Source organism: Diuraphis noxia, unplaced genomic scaffold, assembly GCF_037042655.1.
Source record: "Diuraphis noxia isolate RWA-SAM2 unplaced genomic scaffold, SU_Dnox_SAM2 contig0002, whole genome shotgun sequence".
Taxonomy (NCBI): domain Eukaryota; kingdom Metazoa; phylum Arthropoda; class Insecta; order Hemiptera; family Aphididae; genus Diuraphis; species Diuraphis noxia.
Genome location: NW_028301712.1, coordinates 48,493,672 through 48,513,718, shown reverse-complemented (window position 1 = coordinate 48,513,718; position 20,047 = coordinate 48,493,672). Strand labels below are relative to the sequence as shown.

The following is a 20,047-nucleotide window of genomic DNA, read 5'->3' as shown; positions in this document are numbered from 1 at the left end:
TGTGCAAATGACTGATAAAATGATATAATATGATAAGCGATATTATTATCAAAACTATATGAATTTTATTAATTTTAAGAGTTTTGGAGAATTTGATTGATTTGAATCATTATTCATTGATATTTCTAATGTTTAAACCGCAACTGAGTTGTCGAATTCCACCTTCTGGCTTCAAACTATCTATTTAGGTTTTTTATTTTCAGTTCGAGACGTCCAAATGGCACTGTAATTAATTTTGTAAACTGTTCGCTGTTTTTTTACCGATGGCTAAAAGTCCGGTCGTAACGGGAATTTCCCCGAAAGAAGGGCCACCAGGGACAAGGGTGACAATCAGAGGGGAACATTTGGGCATCAACCCCAACGACCTATCGAGTAATTATGTCAATTAATCTTATAAAAACACTCTGACTAAATGGTGTTTATAGGTTTGAAAATATGTGACTGTGAGTGTATGCTTTCGGCTGAATGGAAATCGCCAAATAAGATCATTGCACGATCTGGCCCGGGAAAAGGACGCGGCGATATAATTCTAGTCACTAAATCGGGTGGTGTTGGTACAAGTACTGTACAGTTTCGTGGTTATCACGAAACAATTGGCCCTTTGAAAGAGAGTGCAGTGTGGGTGGAAGAAGCACCACTTAATTGGGGCAGGCAAAACAGTTCGGTCACCATATTTCAATTGGACGATCCTTTGGGGTTGTCTGTTGAAGGAGATGAGTATGTACATATTTATTGATTTATTAAATCAGTCAAAACTTGACTTATATATTATTTTAATTACACAATAAGGAAATTTCCTGAAAATGAATTAACTGAATTATTTCCGGATGGTTCTGGCGATTTACTATCTGAAAACTTTGAACCTGCCTGGTTCTTACTTGAACACCACCATGGGACATCTTTTGATGATTTACGGGTAGGATTATCATATTTGAAGAGAAAGGTAGATTCACAAAATGAAGGACAGCTGTCTTTTTTGAAAGTAAGTAATTAAAAAAAAATTAAACATTAATTTAATTTAAATTATTTTGTTTATTATACTGTATAGGATAATGTTGGATCAGTTATGGAACAATTAGACACTCTTTTTACATTAAAACAAAATTATGAAGCTGATTTTGAAAGAAATAATGAAACTCTCTTTAGAGTTGAAGAAGCGATCAACCGTAAATTTTTAATTATTAAATAATAAATATCTTGTTGTTTAAACTTAACATTATTGAAAATATAATTTTAGAATCTTTAAAGGAAGCAACTCATTTATTTCATGGTGTTTTAACCAGACGAGAAAAAGCTGAAGCTACTAGAAATGCATTAGCTGTTATGACTCGATATAAATTTTTATTTCAATTACCAATCAACATTGATCGTAATATTAAAAACGAAGATGTAGATGTAATTATAAATGATTACGCGAGGGCTTTAAATTTGTTTGGTAAAACTGAAGTTTCGGTAAGTATAAATTAACAAACTATATTGTTGGTAAAAAAAATATTGAAATATTTTTTATTTATTTCATTAAAAGGTTTTCAAGAAAATATTAGAGGAAGTTGAAACCAAAATACTGAATATACGAATCAACCTGAAGTCAAAGCTTCATCAAATGCCTACAACACTTAAACAGCAAAAGAAGATAATTAGGTAATATCAAGTTACTTGAGTAACCACTCATTATTACAAAAGTATCAATGTTTTTGAAAATAATTTTTTACAAAGTTTCACGTTGTTAAAAAAACAATGTTTTTATTAAAAAATTATATTTTTAAATATTTTTTATCCTTATAATTTTTTAAGTCTTACTTTTTTGAATGACAACCTAGAGTTTTAATTTCATATTCTAAAGCAGAATATTTTTCTAAGTATTTTGATACGTAAAAATCGAATTTTGGACGAGTAGTATATAAGTTATAAGTAGAGTTAGGATGTTGATGACTTTTGCATTTTTTTCCTTTTATTCTGTACAATGCTATCCTAGCTAAAAATTTGTTTCATGCTCCCTTGATGCAGAATATTCTAATTTTATTTTGCATTTTTCTGCATTTTTTGCATTATTCTGCATTTTTAGCTATAAATGCATTTTTTTGTTTTTTAACATCATTTTTCAACATTTTTAAGTCATTTTTTCATCTTTTAGGGCATTTTTTGTACTTTTTATACAATGTGAGGCATTTTTCACAAATTATAGATTTTAAGGCAAATGTTACACCCAAGTTTGGAAACAAATTAAATTCATTTAAAATATAACTTTAGATTTGGACTATTAGTAAAAAATAATTTTAACATTAATTAAATATAAATTTTAAATTTATTTATACCCATATCTCTAATAAAAATTATTATTTATAAAAAAGTTTTTTCACTTACTTAATTAATATTTCAGATAATTTTTAAGGTCATTTTTTGAAGTTTTCAGTGCATTTTTGCACTTTTTTTAGGGCATTTGTGTGTTTTTTAGGTCATCAACATCCTAACTCTAGTTATAAGTATTTAAAGTTTAGAGAAGTGGAGTAGCTAGTGGACAAACATTTTGCGGGGTAACCCTGTACCACTCCACTCTGCCAATTTGAACTTTAAATACTTATAACTCATAAACTATTCATCCAATATTCGATTTTTACGTATCAAAATACTTAGAATAATATTCTGCTTTGGAATATGAAATTAAAACTCTAGGTTGTTATTCAAAAAAGTAAAAAACTTAAAAAATTATAAGGATAAAAAATATTTTAAAACATAATTTTTTAATAAAAACGTTGTTTTTTTAACAACATGAAACTGTAAAAAAATATTTTCAAAAACATTGATACTTTTTGAAATAATGAGTGGTTCATGATAAAAAAATCACCCTGTATATGGTGTAAAACTGGGGTGGCCAACATGAATACGTCCTTTAACCACATGGATAAGTACAATGATATCAAGAGCCAAAATGTTAATAACTATATTTATAATTTTATTGTTAATAAGTAAATATCCGTTTTTTTTAATTAGACGCGAGATGCAAGTTGGTTACCCCTGGTGTATAAGATGAAAACCATATATTAACGAATAAGATAAGTTTCGAGAATAACAAAATAATTTATGAATCAAAACTATAATGGATATTCAATTGAAATACGAAGAATATTTTATTAATAATCATACTTTTTTGTTATTCATTATTAACATTTAAGAATATGTTACAGTCCATATTATATTTTATAATGATTTTATTCAATATAAGACTAAAAATTAAATTTGATAGTATTTAGGTTCTAAGTGTTTTTACTAATACTTAATACTTATAGGCGTAGAATTAATTACATTATTCTTATAAGTTTATGGCATTTTAAAATTAAAAAATGATCTTTGCAGAAATTTAGTTGCTCTAAATGACGACGGTGACCCAGGCTGGGAAGCAATTATTCATATGAAAAAATTTTTAATTGAGAAAATAAAAGCTAGTTATCAACAGTTTATAACTGAAGAACAAGCAAATGAAACGCCTAGTAAGTCACTTATAATTTAAATCTGAAACTTTTACTTGACACATAAATACATTTTAGATAAAAGCAATAGACATCCACACAATAAACATAAAAGAAATATTAGTTTGTCACAGCAAATAGAACTCCAAGTATGTTATATCACATTTTATTATTTAAAAAAAATTATGTTAATTAATGTTGATCATTATTTTTTTTTTTTACAGAACATTGAGCCTAAAAAAGTATTATGCATTGATGAAATAGCTACCGTTATTTCGGATTATTTTCCAGACTTGTGGAAACTTGGACAAAATTACTTTGTTGGTGACTTAGCAGTGAAGCCAGATTGCAGCCATGAAATGGATTTCAAAGTATTTCTACTTATATTTTCAAAAATATTGTACATGCATAACCTAATTTTTATCATTTATAGGAAATGATATTAGACATAATTGTAACTGTGTCTGATATATATAGAACAATTATGTTACCTACTACTACAACTAGTTCATTTTCACCTGTGCCTATCATATGGTTGCCTCATTGCTTAAAACAAATTCGATCGGTATTTACAGTACTGATGGCTTTGGATCTTCCTAATGAAGCTTTAAATAAGATTTCCAGTGTTATATTTGATTTAAGGTCAACTTTCTTTTTTATAATTTTTAAAAATCCGTTGTATTTCATTTAAATATTCTTAATTGTATTAATAGGTTACACTGTTTAAATATTTTATTTAAACAAGCGTCAGAACAAATTATACAGTTAAAAAATAATGAGACGTGGAAACTGGATTATTATTCAAAACAAGGAACTATATCACAATTAGTAATTTTAATTCTTCAATATTAATAATTAAATAAAGTAAATTCTATACTTATAATTATTATTATTTTCAGCCAAATGATTTCTACAAAATCATAATGGAAGCAATGAATTTAGCCAAAGAATATGTTATTCGTGATGAGCGTAGAGAAACTGCACTTGTTGATAATGAAACTGCAAAAAATGAAATACAACTATTGGTTCACAAATGTTTTTGGAACTTTTCACAGGTTTTAAACTATATTATGTTTAAAAAAAAAAGATTTTAGATTTAATAAATAATTTTTATATTTAAGGTTTTAGAACAAGTGGGGTTAAATGCGGATACTAATTGTTCAACTACTACAGTTATGTCCTTGAGTGGATCTTCAGTTACAGGGTTTAAATTACACAATGATCTGGTAAGCTTTATTTTTGAAAATGTTAGTGTTATAATATAATTGTTAGGAGCATAATTAATGTTTAAAGTATACAGTGAATTCATGGTAAGTCAAAGTTCAGGGAAATAAGATTTTTTTAATTTAAACATTTATTGATTTCAACAATATTCCCAGATGTTGCATAGAGACTTTTTATTGAAGTCTGTTCGCCTTCAGTATTAGTGTTTTTATTGTTTTTAATGTAGGTTCCAATGTTATATCTTCCCCAGTTTCATATTATCTAAAGCATTTAGCAATTAACAATTTTTGTGCACAGAATCTTTCATTCACTTCTGATATTGCCTTTTGTAAACGACCAATTGCAACTGATAACAAACTGAACATATCAGATATTGCGTAGTCAGTACTTATATACAGATACCTATATTTGAACATAATGTGTAAGAGAACTGTTGAAAAAAATACAAGTTATTTATAGTTTATTCAATTTATTGTGGTACTTTGGAAGGAAATTACATTACTTTTGAGTTATTAAGCTTATTGATTTATTGATATTCCATTGTCCATATTTAAAATATAAACAAAATGTATTATTTATGTTTAGTTTAAATATTTACATATACTAAGTATATGTGCTAAAATATAGACATATTTATGTCATATTACATAACTGTGTTAATTATTTGTATTATTAATTATGCATTTTAGATGTGGGAACAAAAACTTTTAATAACAATTAGTAATAGTCAATATACAAGAAACATTATGCTACTTAAATTTAAAAAAGAATTTGAAGACAATGGTTTTCCAACTATTGATGTTGTTGTGGCCCGTGCTGTTGAATTACTTGAAAACACTGAAAGTAAATTGCTTGAAACATACATAGAAACCAAAAGTGATCCTTTAGTCGGGACAATAGAACCATCAATGTATGTCGGCAGCTTTGAATGGGACTCTCCCTCACTTTTAGATCTAAAAGAAGTCAGACCTTACGCCAAAGAAATTATTACTAATTTGATTGCATTACATTCTGAGGTTTAGTAGCAATTTAAACCTTCCAATTTTAGCACATGTTCTATTCATTACTAATTATAATTTTTTTCTGTTAGGTTCAAACAATCATACCAGATTTAATGTATGCTGTATTATCAGAAATTGTGGTCACTATATCAGAAGAAATGTCACGTCTCATGAATTGTGTGACACATTTTAGTGAAAATGGGGCTATGCAAGCTAGATTGGATTTGATGGCATTAACATTTACATTATCTAATTTCTTTACACCAAATTCTAAGTATATATTTTAATTTCAGCAATTTAACCTAACAATTATATATCTTAATTATTTATTTATAGAGATTTTTTTTGTGATGCTACAAATGCAGTTCCGCCATTAAAATCAGAAGATAATGAAAAGTAATTCTATTTATTTATGATTTAGTACCATAGATATACTCTAGAGTACTAAATTAATATTATGATATAATTATTAATATATATTTTCTATGTTCCTAGGTATGTTTTGAAATGTTTTGAGCAGTTTAAGACTCGTATGCATTTACAGATCATGTGTTTTTTAACACCTTGCCCTAACAATATTGAAACTAGTATTATATAATATCTTATTACAATTTATATTATAACTCAATTATTTTTATATCACATATTTATAAAAATATTAATGAAATTTATATTTAATTAACTAATAATACACAATATAAATAATTTAATTTATTTTTACAGTCTAAGTGTTATTAGTTAAATTTACAGAATACTTGTCAAGCATGCTGTGTTGTTTGTACAAGTGTACAATTCAAATTTGGTTTTTTGCTGTTTTAACTTAGTCATAACTCATAACTATGGTGACTTGTAAGATTAATATGTTTTTATGTGACAATGTATGTTAAGATAAAGCTAGTTGAGGTTTTATTTAGGGTATGTAAGTAAATTCATCTTTACATTTTCTTGCTTATTTTACAGATTAAAAAAAAAAAAACTAATTATTTCATACTTTCTTCATTGCTGTTTTATATCTTATTTAACAATTGTTAAAATTAATTCTTATATACTTTGAGGGAGGTGCAAAAACATGATATGTCATGTTTCAAGGAGTATATATATGGGAAGGTAGGAAGTCGGGCATTGAGCACATTGCCCGATTTTCATGGGCAAAGTTAACATTAACCGAGCATTGTATACAGTGCCCTATTAGATTTTCCCGGATTTCCTACTTTTGCCCATAATATTTACACCTTTTTCAGTTTATAGATAATGTTATATTCACATTTGAAATTTCATATGGTCAATATTATACAGGATATGCTAATAAACCAGTAACATGATAAAATAAAAAAATAAAAAAAGGAATATAAATAAAATAAAAAATGTAAATGTAAATGTTGCATTTTTATATTGACTGATGAGTATTATAATGAAAAATAATATTTATAAAATACTTAATTATTTTTGAGTAAATTTCTATATTTAAACATTATAAATAGAAAAAAAATACTTTTAACATAGTAAGTCTTAAAATAGTTTTCAATATAGGAATACACTTAAAAAATGTATATGTTAAAATATGTTGTACAGCTATTTTATATTGCTATCATCTTCCGCAGCTATGGGGTAAGATATTAAACCAATCTTAAGATTTGAAAACATAAAAAAACTTCATTGATGAGTAACTTAGAAACTTCAAAATAAAATTTACTGTAAGGAAAAATGATTGAAAACATTAAAAAAAATAGTAATAATTACAATAAAATACACTGTTTTTAAAGCATACCACTATTTGATAAAATGTTCTCACTAATTTACACCTAAGATTTTAATGTAAAATTTCAAGCACTGAGGGCTTTTATGCTTTATCGGACGTGCTGTAATCATAAATAATTTATAAGAAAATAGAATTTGTCATTTTTTTTCTATTCATAATTTTACCCTGTCTTATCCCTACACTTTACAACATGACATATATAATAAATTATATTACTTAAGCTTTAGAATGATTAGATAAATTTGGAGACTCAATTTACATTTGTTGAACATTTTTATTCTGTTTTATTCTATTTGTGACTTATATTCTTTTTTTATATATATAATGTTAATCAAGGTATATGGTCTTCATTTTTGTATATTGAACAAAAAAAAAACTGGATAGGAACTTCTGAAAGTATTACTGCACCCCTTGGTTTTTGTCCTATCATAATATACTTAACTACAACAATTATTTACTTATTATACTATGTTCTACATTTCAAGTATATTGCTACAAAATTATTTCTTTATGAAACATGATATTTTTAATGTGATTAGATAATAATTTTTGAAACTAATATTAATATTATTACCTTATGATACCAACATAATTTAGTCACCATACCATTTTTCAAGAATGATCAAAGTTTATTTTATTAACCAATTACTTGTTGATTCTGTGATTTATAAATATACCATTAAAAGATAAATCACGATCCTCAACACTTAGATCAGTATTTCTTAACCGGTGTACCACAAATGTCTAATATTTGTAATTAAGCTGGTAAAAAATATTGCAAACAGTACTTTATTTTGTTTCATTTGTGTTGAGTGTGCAGCAAAAACTTGTGATGTATAATAATGTGCCATGAACCAAAAAAGCTTGAGAACCACTGACTTAGATCATATAATTTGAAAAGATTCCATTTCTTGATTTAATATATAGTTTTGATCTCTTATCCACAACTGTTCACATATTACATTTAATGTGTAAGCTGTAATCTCCTCAGTAATCTCAGTTTCATTTGAACCATCTGTTTTATTTATTTTCAATATAGTAATTTTTTGTGTTTTTTCAAATTCATCAATATCATCAATTGTAATTTTAGCAGTAAAATCACCAGCACAATACCTGAAATAAACAAATTCAAACCATTAGAATATAATAATATATTTATTATTATTAAAATAACAAAATTCTAACTTTGTGCCAATAACAATAGGAGCCGGTTTACTTTTATCGTTCATGTATATAGGAAGATTTGTTGAGATAGTACTTAATCCACTAGGGTCAGTAAAGGAAAATACAAACACAATGGCATCTGCCTCTTCTTTACATACCTTATCAATTACCAAAGTATTCAAAATAAAAATCAATATTATTGAATAATCAAGAGCAAAAAAAGCTAGAAATAACTATTTACCGGCAATATGTGTCCAAATTTCTTAATGTCTCTGTCACCCGCGTCCCAACATTGCAGTCGAAATAGAATAATTCTATCCCACACTTTGACAGGCCAATAAATGTTACTTTTACGTATTCCACGAGTTTCTACATAGTCTACGTCAACATTTAATATCCCTGCTAATCGAGCAATAGTGGATGATTTTCCTGCTCCACTTTTCCCAACAAAAAACAATTTGTATGACACTTCTTCTATGTTTGGCAGTATAGGTCGTTCCAACAGTCCTAATAAATTCAAAAGATTTTTTCAAGTTTTAAGTTATTATGATATTTAATTAATGAATCACCGAATAATCAACTGAATAGATTATACTTGAAAAGGTATATAACAGAGGTGGCCAACATGAATACGTCCACAAACCACATGGATAAATATAATGATATCAAAAGCCAAAATGTTTATAAATACATTTTATAAATTTTATAATTTTATAATTTTTTATCTTAATAAATAAATATTGGTTTTTTTTAATAAGACGTGAGCCACATACAACTAAGACGAGAGCAGTTGGAGAACTAGTTGACCACTTCTGGAATATAATAAGATGTTATTGGGATTAAAGTCGTTGGTCACTTACCAAAAAATTTTCTACCGTTTGTCTGTGGATTGTAAAAATGTTGCATTATAGTTTCTCCCTCAGCAGTACTCTGCCAATCGAGCTTCACTACGTTCCCAAACATTATGTTAAAGAACGATAGTCATGTTTTAGAGTCCGTCAATTAATGAGTAGCACCATGCTGCCATTGATTATTAATTAAATAATATACCTACACATCATTCATTATAAATGTATTCATATGATTTGATTTACTTGTATCGTCACACTGGACACACTTACTTCAAACCACTGCTACTGATCGCTTTCTATTTTTCTAGAATTTAGTTCAGTGTTAAAACTTTTTATTGTTATAAAAATATTAAAATAAAATAAGACGTTAAGACAGATAAATATCTGTTTAATAAAAAGTTATTTTTGTTCCTGATTGATATGTGAGTTGCTACCATATCAATAACATACATTATAATGATTCAATGATACTATAGTGATAAGCACTTGACACAAATTACAAAACTTCGTGGACACAATTCAATTTATCCGTTTTATGACAATTAGTGTCTTACCATATAATAGATTAAATTTCATCTATTCTCTCTCTGTGGTACAACCGCGATCTTCCCAGATCTTTCTGGTGTTTTACGTTTTCTTTCTATTTTATAATACACGATTTTCAAGTAAAATATTAAAATATTTAATGTAAATATTTTTTATGGATCATACCGTTCTGTAAAATTATGTTCTATTATATTCCATTCTGGGGATGATAAAATAATAAATTCTCATACTATAAAACTCCGAGTATTGGCATAGGCGCAACTAGGGGGGTGCTTGGGGGTTAAGTTTTATATGAAAAAGTTTATTTTGTTTTACGTAAAGTTGTTTAAATATTGAAAGAGATGTTGTTAATAAAACTACTTCTTCAGAAATTTATTCCAATTCCACTAATAAAAGAAAAATAGTCCAGAGCAGATGTTCTTATTTTTTAGTGTGGAAGTAGATACATCCCAGGATGATCCAGCTAGTTTTCTTGTTTTTTATAATGTTATTTCTGGTTTTAAGCTTTGATGCAGTATTTTCTGTATGTATTTTGTAAGTAAGCTGCCTATCTAGTGTCACTCCTAGATATGTAGAGGTCTTATTATTTTTGAGAGTAATACCTACTCTGAGATTATACCTAGTCTTCTGATATTAATATACTATTTTTTCGGTGACTATGAATTTATTGTTTTGTACCAAGATCTATCTTTATAGATTTTGGTTTTGCACTACCAGTGTAATATTATCAGCGTAAATAAATTTCTGTGAAGTTGTGATTGGTAAGTCACTAATATAGAGATTAAACGAGATTGGAGCTAGAATGGACTCACGAGGAAGCCGGGCATTCAGCCGTCTTTAAGTCCTATGTGTCTCTCCTAGATGAACTGTAAATTTACGATTGTTGACTATTTCATTCAATAATTTGTGTAATGTGATAATGTGAAATTAGGGAATAATTCCAGAAGTTTCATAAGGAGGCCCGTTCTCCAGACTGTGTCGTATGCAGCTGTAAGGTCGACTAGTGCAGCTGTAGTTTTCAGATTCTTTTGGTATCCATTTTCTATAAATGTAGTTAAGGCTGCTACTTGGCCTGTGCAGCTTTGGTGGGGTCTAAATCCAGCTTGTTCCTTGGGGACCACTGATCGATAATTGGGATAATGCGATTATAAATCAATCTTTCAAGAAGTTTGTAGCTTACGTTTATTAGTGCAATCCGTCAATAGCTTTGGGGGATATATTAGGTTTCTTTGGTTTTCATACCGCTATTATTTTTGTATTTTTGAATATTACTGGAATTTTCCCATTCTAAAGTATATTGTTAAAGAAAGCTACAATCCATGATCTAATACGTACTCCGCAATGTAAAAGTTCAGGAAATATCTTGTCTTTACCGGTTGATTTCCCATTTTTTATTTTTGTTGTCGCAGAATTTATTTCTTATAATTTGAAGGAGGCAGTTATAGCCGATCTTTTGTCCGATTCTCTTTTGCGTTTAGCGAGTTTGGATTTTGTTTCTTTTGAAAATTGTTTATGCGACGACGATCTTGGATTTTGTCTCTAGACAATCCAAGTATGTGATTTGGATTGATCGGTGGATAGTATCGTTTTGGCTCTCCGTTAAATCCCAGTCTACGAAGGAGTGATTAAGCTTTACGGCTCGAGTGCTGTTTTTTCTACTTATTGTATCCACCTTGCACGGCGTTGATTATTAAGTGCTTCTAGAGTCTTCTCTGCATAATCGGAACTCTCTAAACACTTGAAAGAGGTGTATAGTGTTTAATATTTATCGTTCCATTCGGGAACGTAATTTTTTCTGTAGCCACGAGGAATGCACTTTTTTGCGGCGTTGATGATGAGTTTTGTAAAACGTGGATGGATCCACCGTACGCTGTCATCTAAAATTTTAATAAACAAGAGCAAGTTAGCTTTATGGAAATTCCACTTTGCTTTGAGTAAGGAACTAATCCCTGGTCGGGAATTTATATCCGACTTATATAATTACCGTTCTAGGTTGGGTGTTTGGGAAGTCCATTAAAACTTTTCTTGAAGTTGGTAGAGTAGCGCCATTTTGGTCAGTAGATATAATAAAGCACAAATCCGGATTATACTCCCTGTTCCGGCTGATCGAAACGTTCCTTTTTGTTTAGGGTCGAAAACTAATTCTTAACCCTAGGCTTCACTCCAATCAGAAAGTTTTTCTCCTTGAATGTTATTTTCATTGTATCCCCATATAATGTTATGACTATTAAAGTCACCTATGTAAATAGTAGTGATTAGGTGAGTGGAGTGAAGGGGTAGGCCATTGCCCATTTGACGTTTGGGTTTTATAGATATTGGCTACGTATAGATTTCTAACTTGAGTTTCGATAGTGTATAGATGCTGTTTTCTTCAGAGGTACTGATGTGATTCCATTTTAGGTCACTTTTTATGTAGGTAGTAGTACAATATTTGCTGTGAAAAGTAGCACCAGCAATATGCCCTCTTTTTGCTAGTTGTTTTGATTGGCTGTGTGAGTTTCCTGAACAACTAGTACATCTATTTTTTGTTCTATCGCGATTCTTTCTTGAACTTCCGCCTTAGATTTACTAAAGCCTTCGACATTTAATTTCATAATTTGGGTGGTGCTCTTTCGTCAAAAAGCCCTTACAAATTACAACTATACAAGGGCTGTTTTGGTTTGAACACTGTTTATTTGCTTGCATGAAAGGTGGCGGGAGATGCATAAAGCACAGTCTGCCGACCAGGGTTCCGTATACTTTGGCCGTTTAAGGAAACAAAGTTTCATGGGGAAAGGGAAACCTTCCACATATCTACGTATTTGATCATAGAAAAAAATATAATTTATTAACATCTATATTGAAAAATATCGATATATCAATGTCGACATATATCATAGGTATATGTACCGTGCTGGATTGGTGGATAGCGTGGAATATGAATAGATATTTAGGTTCATGGTAGGTACATAAACGAAAATATCTTAAAATTAATTGAAATTTTGAAATTTTCATTGTTTCAAGAAAATAATAGGTAGTTATAATAAGTCGTTTATTGAAAAATTGTTATTTTTCGTATTCATCAATATTTTAATTTCAAGGGTACTTAAATGAAAAATTATGATTTTTTTCTTTTTAAATTGCAATTTATGATGAATCGTATCTCACATTTTCAACTATTTTTTAAAGCTGGCCATTTTTTTCTATTAATATTTATTGAAAAAAAAGTTAAAATATTCCAAATGTCCAAAATAAATAATATTGTTTTAAAAACTTAATTGTAAATATCCAATGATTATTTAGGCAATAGTTAAATAGTATAATGTTTCAAGCATCTATGATTAACACTTTTAAATCACAACAAAGTAACAAGACCGAGTAGATACCTAAGTACTTACATTGCATTTTTGAAATTGGTAATTCACTATAAAGGTTCTAATTTAACATTCTTAAAATTGCTGATTGAATCAGTTACTTTTCCAAAAAATAAAATTTATTCTTAACAATAAATTACATAATACTTTAGAAATCAGAATCACATGCTAAGTCTACGATTATTCTTCTATTGCAAACTGTTTGTTGCTCGCAATTGCATATCCTACATTATAATACCTAATACAGTATAAAAAATGTCATACACTTCACTAATTTCAATACATTCATTGAGATTGAAAACCATATATTATTGATATTTATGAATTAATCACAATTTCTTATAACAAGAAAATTTTTAGTAAAATTAAAAATGTTAGCATTAGATTTTGAACAACCCAACAAGGCTATTTTTTTATTAGGTTTGATGTGGTGGATTTTATTAAAATTAATTAGGTATATAATAATTTATAACCATTGTCTATTCCTATATAACTTATATATTATAGCTTTGTCTACATATATTCATTGTACCTGATTGTATAATAGACAATCATCAAATGTTAATATACCAACAAAACCTAGCATCAAAGAGTCCGTATCTCCTACAGTAGCAAGAAAGAGACGTTTAGCGGCTAATGTGAGGGAATGTAGACACATGAATGGCTTGAATGAAGCATTTGATAGACTCCGTAAAGCTATACCGATGTCCATACAGAAGATAAACACAAATTATCAAAATAATATGGAAAGCTTACATATGGCTCAAAGTTATATATCAGTGTTATGCAACTTACTGGATCAGGTAAAATGTTTTCGTCACAAAAGAAATATTTTTGTTTATTTAATAAAATAAATAACGAAAAAGCAATTAAATACAATAACTTTTATGTTTTCATTTCTGCACACCTAAATAAAAAAATAATGCAGTACAAGACAAAAAAAAGTGTTACTTCAGTAAAATTTATAATCAACATAAAAACTGAAATGTGTTTATACAAAATTATTCAATTGAAAGTTTAGCCATGTTACATTAAATTGTATACCTTACTGGTAGAGAGAACAGTAAAAAAAAGAATGAATTTAAAAATTAAAATATAAATTTTTTTTAAATATATTTATATATATATATATATATATATTATAAACATTAATCAATATATTGTGCTAGCCATCTGAACCCTTCTCCGTAACCTTGACGTTTCAATACAGAACACATGAATACTTCTAATGGACGGCCTGGAAGATCTGATCTGGGTACTCTAGCCTAAAAATTAAATATCATGGAATGAAAAAATTTTGATATTAAATAGTTTAAATAATAAATAGTAATCACAAATAATTATTTCATAATAAATAAACCACCTTAAATAAATTAAAATTTAGATACTGACAGAAACATCTTTCACTATATTATCTTACTACTTAGGCAAGATAATTTTCAAATGCATAAAATAATGTACTCAAAAAACATTGAAGTATTTAGTTTTAAAGAGATACATAAATTGTAACTTTTCATGTCATTGTGTATTTTTAATTAAAAAAAAAACTCATAAATATAATAATAAAAGGTTACAAAAATATTGACACATTCACACCTTTACGCCTCACAGCAAGATTAATACATGTGGGATGTGACAGAGTTTGTTTAGAACGTTATCACAAGATATTTTGCACATAGGATTTATAGATTGGTTTTTTTTATGCGATTTTTGAGGTAATTGGTATTTGGTTATAATAGTTGGTTCAAATTTTGGACATCAGATACTGTTAGTATCAGTACTTTAAAATATTATAATGTTAGTTGTCTATCGTAAATCTCTCTAATTTACCTCAGGGTCATGAATATGTCAATAGGTTTACAGTCCATATAAAATATCATGGTTTACATACTTTTCCAGTTGTTTGGTTCAATGCAAAATAATTTCTTAATTCTGTTTCATTCAATGCACCTTGTCTATCAATTTTGTTACCAAGAACAAGTACGGGGCAGTTAGATAAGGATTCATCAAGCAATAATGAATCTAATTCATTTTTACTCTCCATAATTCTAGATTTGTCACAAGCGTCTACCAAAAATACAATTGCATCTACAGCAGGGAAATAATCTTTCCACACTTTTCTTGCTTGAGAATGGCCTCCCAAATCAAATGTTGTGAATTTTATTTTTCCAACAGATAATTCTTCAGATGCTATAGAATAAATAATCAAAAATTAAATTTCCAAGTCACAAAAATATAAAACATATATACTTAAACAACAGTTTCATACTTGGATGTAATGTTGGAGTGTGTTGTGCTAAACGATCATCTTTCAACATATGTAATAGAGTAGTTTTTCCAGCATTATCTAAACCAAGGAATAGTAATTTTCCTGATTTTTTCCACAATCCTATAGAATCATAATACTAAAGTACACATAACTTAGCTGATTTATTTTGTACTCATATTATTTAATAATAATAGAAAAATTACAGAATTGATTTAATACCAATATATTATCAATATGTATTACAATAAATAATGAACTATTGAAATTAAATAAGTAAACACAGATATAAATTATATACCTACATTTGAGTCAATTTAAAACATTCATATATTTGTATTACCTAACAAATAATCACATAACAACTAATGAATAGTAGGTAATGAAATATTACTCACCTAAATATCCCAGCACGCCGGTAACCCAATCCCAAAGAAACATTTTTTGATGAAATTATCTGTAATATAAAATAGGTAATCAAATTAATATGTGAATTACACTAAACATTAAGTTTTGTTTTATCTTTTTTTTTCTATTATTATTTAAAATTTTCCTGACAAAGTCATCTAACCTATTTATATTTACAGTATTTTTTAAAATTTTTTTTGCAGCAATTTAACAATGGAAAATGTATAAGATTATTTACAAAAATATTCTATATCTAAGACAAGTAAGATTATTAATAATACAACATAACTTATAAAAATACAGTTTTAAAAATAAGCACCTGTGCTAAGGCCCTAATCAAACATTACCTGTGGCTTTATATATAAATACACAAAAATATAAAATGCATAAAATAAAGTGTAGGTACCTACCTAACAACTTCGAACAAGGTATGTTAAAATATTAAATTTTAAATTTTGCAAACATATAATATTGCCGGGAAGTACATAAGAAAATGTTATAAAAGAAAAGTAGTATATATTTTAAATTTATGTTTAGTATCTTATTTAACTATCAATTACATATTTACATATCAAATAGCGTTTTCCACCACACTGCACTGATTACACTAGTGTAAATTGTTATGTTCTATTGGTTCTATCGGCAAGATTAATGTGCACTGAGTGGACTTTTTATATTTCACCTCAATGCATTATGTCAGTTTTTTGCACTAGGTGCATTGATATTATTGATAATCGCAGTATCGCACGATCTCCAATATCTACTATCAAATATCAATATATCTTATCAATTTTTATAATATATTATTATATTGACGATAGGCTACAGATATATAAAACATTTTATATTATATATTATATATATGTATATATCTGACATCTGTGTGATTGGGATAGGCCATTCGACAAATATTCCCGTGTCTAGAACACGGACTAAGATATACAGGACTGGAAACGGTAGAAACTATAAACAACGTCGTTGTAACCCATTCTCTTCTCTACGTCGTGATGGATCCAATATGTACTACGCTAGCTGATACAACCATAGAATAGGTTAAATTTCATCTATTCTGTGGTACAAGCGTGTACAACCGCGATCTTCCCACATCTTTCTGGTGTTTTACGTTTTAATTTCTTTCTATTTTATAATATATAATTTTCAAGTAAAGTATTAAAATATTTTATGCAAATATTTTTTATGGATCATACCGTTCTGTAAAATTATGTTCTATTATATTCCATTCTGGGGATAATAAAATAATAAATTCTTATACACCCAGTGGGATTTCCTCAATATTATTTGCTGTATTTTTACGTTCTACTGAGTACTGATATACATTCTTATCAATTTACATTCTGCATTTTTATATTTTGTATTTAAAAATTCTATCAATTTATATTCTGGTATTTTTTTCTGATACACTATATTATTATGCATCCAATTTGATTAGTTACACGATTTTTTTTATTGATCTCCTGTTTGATTGTTTACAGTGTATAATTGTGTATAATTTTCAAATACTTCTAATGGCTTTAGAATTGTCAAAAGGCTCCATTGAGGTATGTGTTAATTTTTAATTTTTAGTACTATTTAACAATTAATATTATTTTAAATCTCATTTTTTTAATAAAATCCTTTCCTGTTGCGTGTTGTAGAAATTATGCAATGGTATATTAGTACAACAGCCAATCATCCAATTAATGGTATGTTACTTAAAAGAAAAAAACTAAATTATTCAGGTTAGAAGTTAAGACCAGTATGCTGTATTTAATAACACTTTTGTTCTTACCTCAGGGTTTTGAGGCTGTACAGGTGAAACTCGATAAAACAAATTATCGTTTAGTCTTGTCAGATGGCATTCATATGAACTCTTATTTTTTCCTGTGCAGTCAGTTGAACGATTTGATTGTAAAAAAACAAGTGAAGTATGGAACTATTTTGAGGATTGATGAGTACAAATTTATAAATGGAGAAAATTCTACTGATCATAGTCCGAGGTTGACAGAATAAATAGTTCATTATTAGGTACTTACACTGAACTGTATTGTATTATATAGTTAAGTGGGTACCTATAGAATTTAGCAAGGCATTTAAATTTAATTTGTATACAATTTGTTTATAGGTGGATTATACTTATTCAAAAAGTAACTGTATTGATTCACAGGAATGTTTATGGAAATCCACAGCCTTTAGTAAATATTGAAAAAAAAGAAATGCCGCTAATAAATTTAAATTTGAATAAATGTCCGAGTAGGGTGTTTTATTCTGTTGAACATTTGGAAAGTAATCTTATGAATGTTAAAGATTTGATCACACTATCCAATGGGTAATAAACATTTATTGTATAATATTTTCATAGTTCATAACAGATAAATTTTTAAAAAAAATTACAGGAACTGTCCGTTTGTTCTAAAACTAACTGTTATAAAAAAAAGTCCAATCAATACATACAGTAGTTGTAGTGTTTTAAATGTCAATATGATGGATTCTACGGGTTTAGTTTGTGTCAGTGCATTCAATTCACTTTCAAATAGCTTAAATAAAATATTTGAGGTACCTTTTCTACATTTCTAATACTTTCTAGTTACTTCATATAGTTTATTAAAATCTTATCAATATTTTAAGGAAAACAAAACATATTACATAGCAGACACCATACTGAAACACAACCAATTCGGCGTTGAACTGAAACTCCAATCTCATTCAGTTATAATTGAAAGTATTGATGAAATCCAGCCAAAAATGCAATACATTAAAACATTACATTTTAATAAATTATTGGAAAAAAATCCAAATACATTTTGTGGTAAATACAATTATTGTATATGCTGAATTACTTGAATCTAGGACTGTTATGTAATGTTTATGTTTTAGATTTAATTGGTGTGTGCATAGAAGTAGGTGATGTAGAAGTGTGTAGTAATTCAACGTCGCGAACGGAAATTGCGAAACGAGAAATTGTATTAATTGATATATCTATGGCAACTGTAAGTTTGTACAGTATTTTTTTTTTCAAATTTTAAATGATTTGCATGCAGCTTATTTAATTTATTCATCAAAAATAAATGTTATCAACTTTTTATAAAACATAATATAATTTTAAAAAAATCAAACTGTAATTTAAAAAGTTCTGGACTATGGTGTAACTATAATTTTAAATTAGTTAAGTCATCATAGACATGAATTATTAATAGGCTTGTTGGCTTTACAATGGTCATTATTTATTTGTGTATTCTGAATAGAAAATCAAGAAATAACATATATTTTTAAATATAGTACATGTCATAGTTAATATATAGAGGTTTTATTTTTAATGTTTCTTAACATAAGATATATGTTTAATTTTTGTATTTTTATTTGATTAAGATAACTTTAAAAGTGTGGGGTGAACAAGTTCATAAATTTGACGAGAAATTTGATGACCCACCAATAGTAATGGTTAAGCAAGCTGTACTCAAACAATTCAATGGGATTAAGTTTTTTTCTATGGTCAAATTCAGTGTTCTGTGCATTAATCCAAATTTAGCAGAAGTTCATCAGTTAAAAGAATGGTATAAACAATTGGTTGCAATGGACGATTTTTAACAGTATCATTATATTTAAGTACGGTAAAAGCTTGTTTTTATAAATATTTTTCATGCATAAATAGTTCTGCTGTTATTATTATTATTTTTATTATTGAAATCGTTTAGTTATAAAAATATAATTTATAATGTTTGTTAATTATTATCAGTAAATTATTATTATAATATGTTTAGTGCTGTGATGACTTACAGCCTACACGCACAACTAGTGGTGGTGCTGAAGTACCTTCAACCTCTATTTCAACTTTCCTGATAATTAATGATTCTAATAATTTCATTTAACAAAAAAATAAAATAAGCCAATATTACAGCTAGACTAGTCGTTAAAGTACTGTAGTACATAGCGATCACATTGGAAATTAGTCCTTGGAGTGTACGAAAACCAAGTTTAATAAATTGTAATGCAATTGTAATTATTGTATTA

At 27.7% G+C, this 20,047-nt stretch overlaps 4 protein-coding genes across 11 annotated transcripts; 2 read left to right on the top strand and 2 right to left on the bottom strand.

Moving 5' to 3' along the window:
• The first annotated feature begins 62 nt into the window (after positions 1-62).
• Positions 63-6,691, top strand: Sec5 (exocyst complex component secretory 5). The gene is made up of 17 exons (XM_089219094.1): positions 63-372; positions 426-717; positions 790-982; positions 1,049-1,166; positions 1,238-1,452; positions 1,526-1,641; positions 3,355-3,488; positions 3,546-3,616; positions 3,692-3,838; positions 3,901-4,109; positions 4,181-4,295; positions 4,367-4,522; positions 4,589-4,693; positions 5,381-5,707; positions 5,782-5,966; positions 6,029-6,088; positions 6,188-6,691. Exons 1-17 carry the CDS (start codon positions 264-266, stop codon positions 6,288-6,290), a joined length of 2,655 nt encoding a protein of 884 aa, XP_089075220.1. The 5' UTR covers positions 63-263; the 3' UTR covers positions 6,291-6,691.
• Positions 6,692-7,059: 368 nt separating this feature from the next.
• LOC107170874 (ciliogenesis and planar polarity effector 2-like) lies at positions 7,060-9,904 on the bottom strand. Its single transcript, XM_015521083.2, has 5 exons — positions 9,737-9,904; positions 9,476-9,665; positions 8,857-9,122; positions 8,637-8,773; positions 7,060-8,564 (listed from the first exon to the last, which is right to left on the bottom strand). Exons 2-5 carry the CDS (start codon positions 9,576-9,578, stop codon positions 8,336-8,338), a joined length of 735 nt encoding a protein of 244 aa, XP_015376569.1. The 5' UTR covers positions 9,579-9,665; positions 9,737-9,904; the 3' UTR covers positions 7,060-8,335.
• Positions 9,905-14,453: 4,549 nt separating this feature from the next.
• LOC107170877 (small COPII coat GTPase SAR1B-like) lies at positions 14,454-16,786 on the bottom strand. Of its 5 annotated transcripts, none has more exons than XM_015521088.2 (5): positions 16,608-16,786; positions 16,030-16,088; positions 15,635-15,754; positions 15,257-15,555; positions 14,454-14,630 (listed from the first exon to the last, which is right to left on the bottom strand). In XM_015521088.2, exons 2-5 carry the CDS (start codon positions 16,070-16,072, stop codon positions 14,514-14,516), a joined length of 579 nt encoding a protein of 192 aa, XP_015376574.1. In that variant the 5' UTR covers positions 16,073-16,088; positions 16,608-16,786; the 3' UTR covers positions 14,454-14,513. The 5 variants fall into 5 exon arrangements, with proteins under 5 accessions (XP_015376574.1, XP_089075939.1, XP_015376575.1 ...); XM_089219813.1 differs by having other exon boundaries at positions 15,635-15,770; positions 16,608-16,785; XM_015521089.2 differs by lacking the exon at positions 16,608-16,786 and adding an exon at positions 16,450-16,601.
• Positions 16,787-16,860: 74 nt separating this feature from the next.
• Positions 16,861-19,762, top strand: LOC107170875 (replication protein A 70 kDa DNA-binding subunit-like). 4 transcript variants are annotated; one of them, XM_015521087.2, is made up of 9 exons: positions 16,861-17,091; positions 17,533-17,598; positions 17,695-17,742; positions 17,834-18,036; positions 18,162-18,365; positions 18,433-18,592; positions 18,665-18,845; positions 18,914-19,026; positions 19,406-19,762. In XM_015521087.2, exons 2-9 carry the CDS (start codon positions 17,566-17,568, stop codon positions 19,622-19,624), a joined length of 1,161 nt encoding a protein of 386 aa, XP_015376573.2. In that variant the 5' UTR covers positions 16,861-17,091; positions 17,533-17,565; the 3' UTR covers positions 19,625-19,762. The 4 variants fall into 4 exon arrangements, with proteins under 4 accessions (XP_015376573.2, XP_015376572.2, XP_015376571.2 ...); XM_015521086.2 differs by having other exon boundaries at positions 16,861-17,201; XM_015521085.2 differs by having other exon boundaries at positions 16,861-17,363.
• Positions 19,763-20,047: the final 285 nt, after the last annotated feature.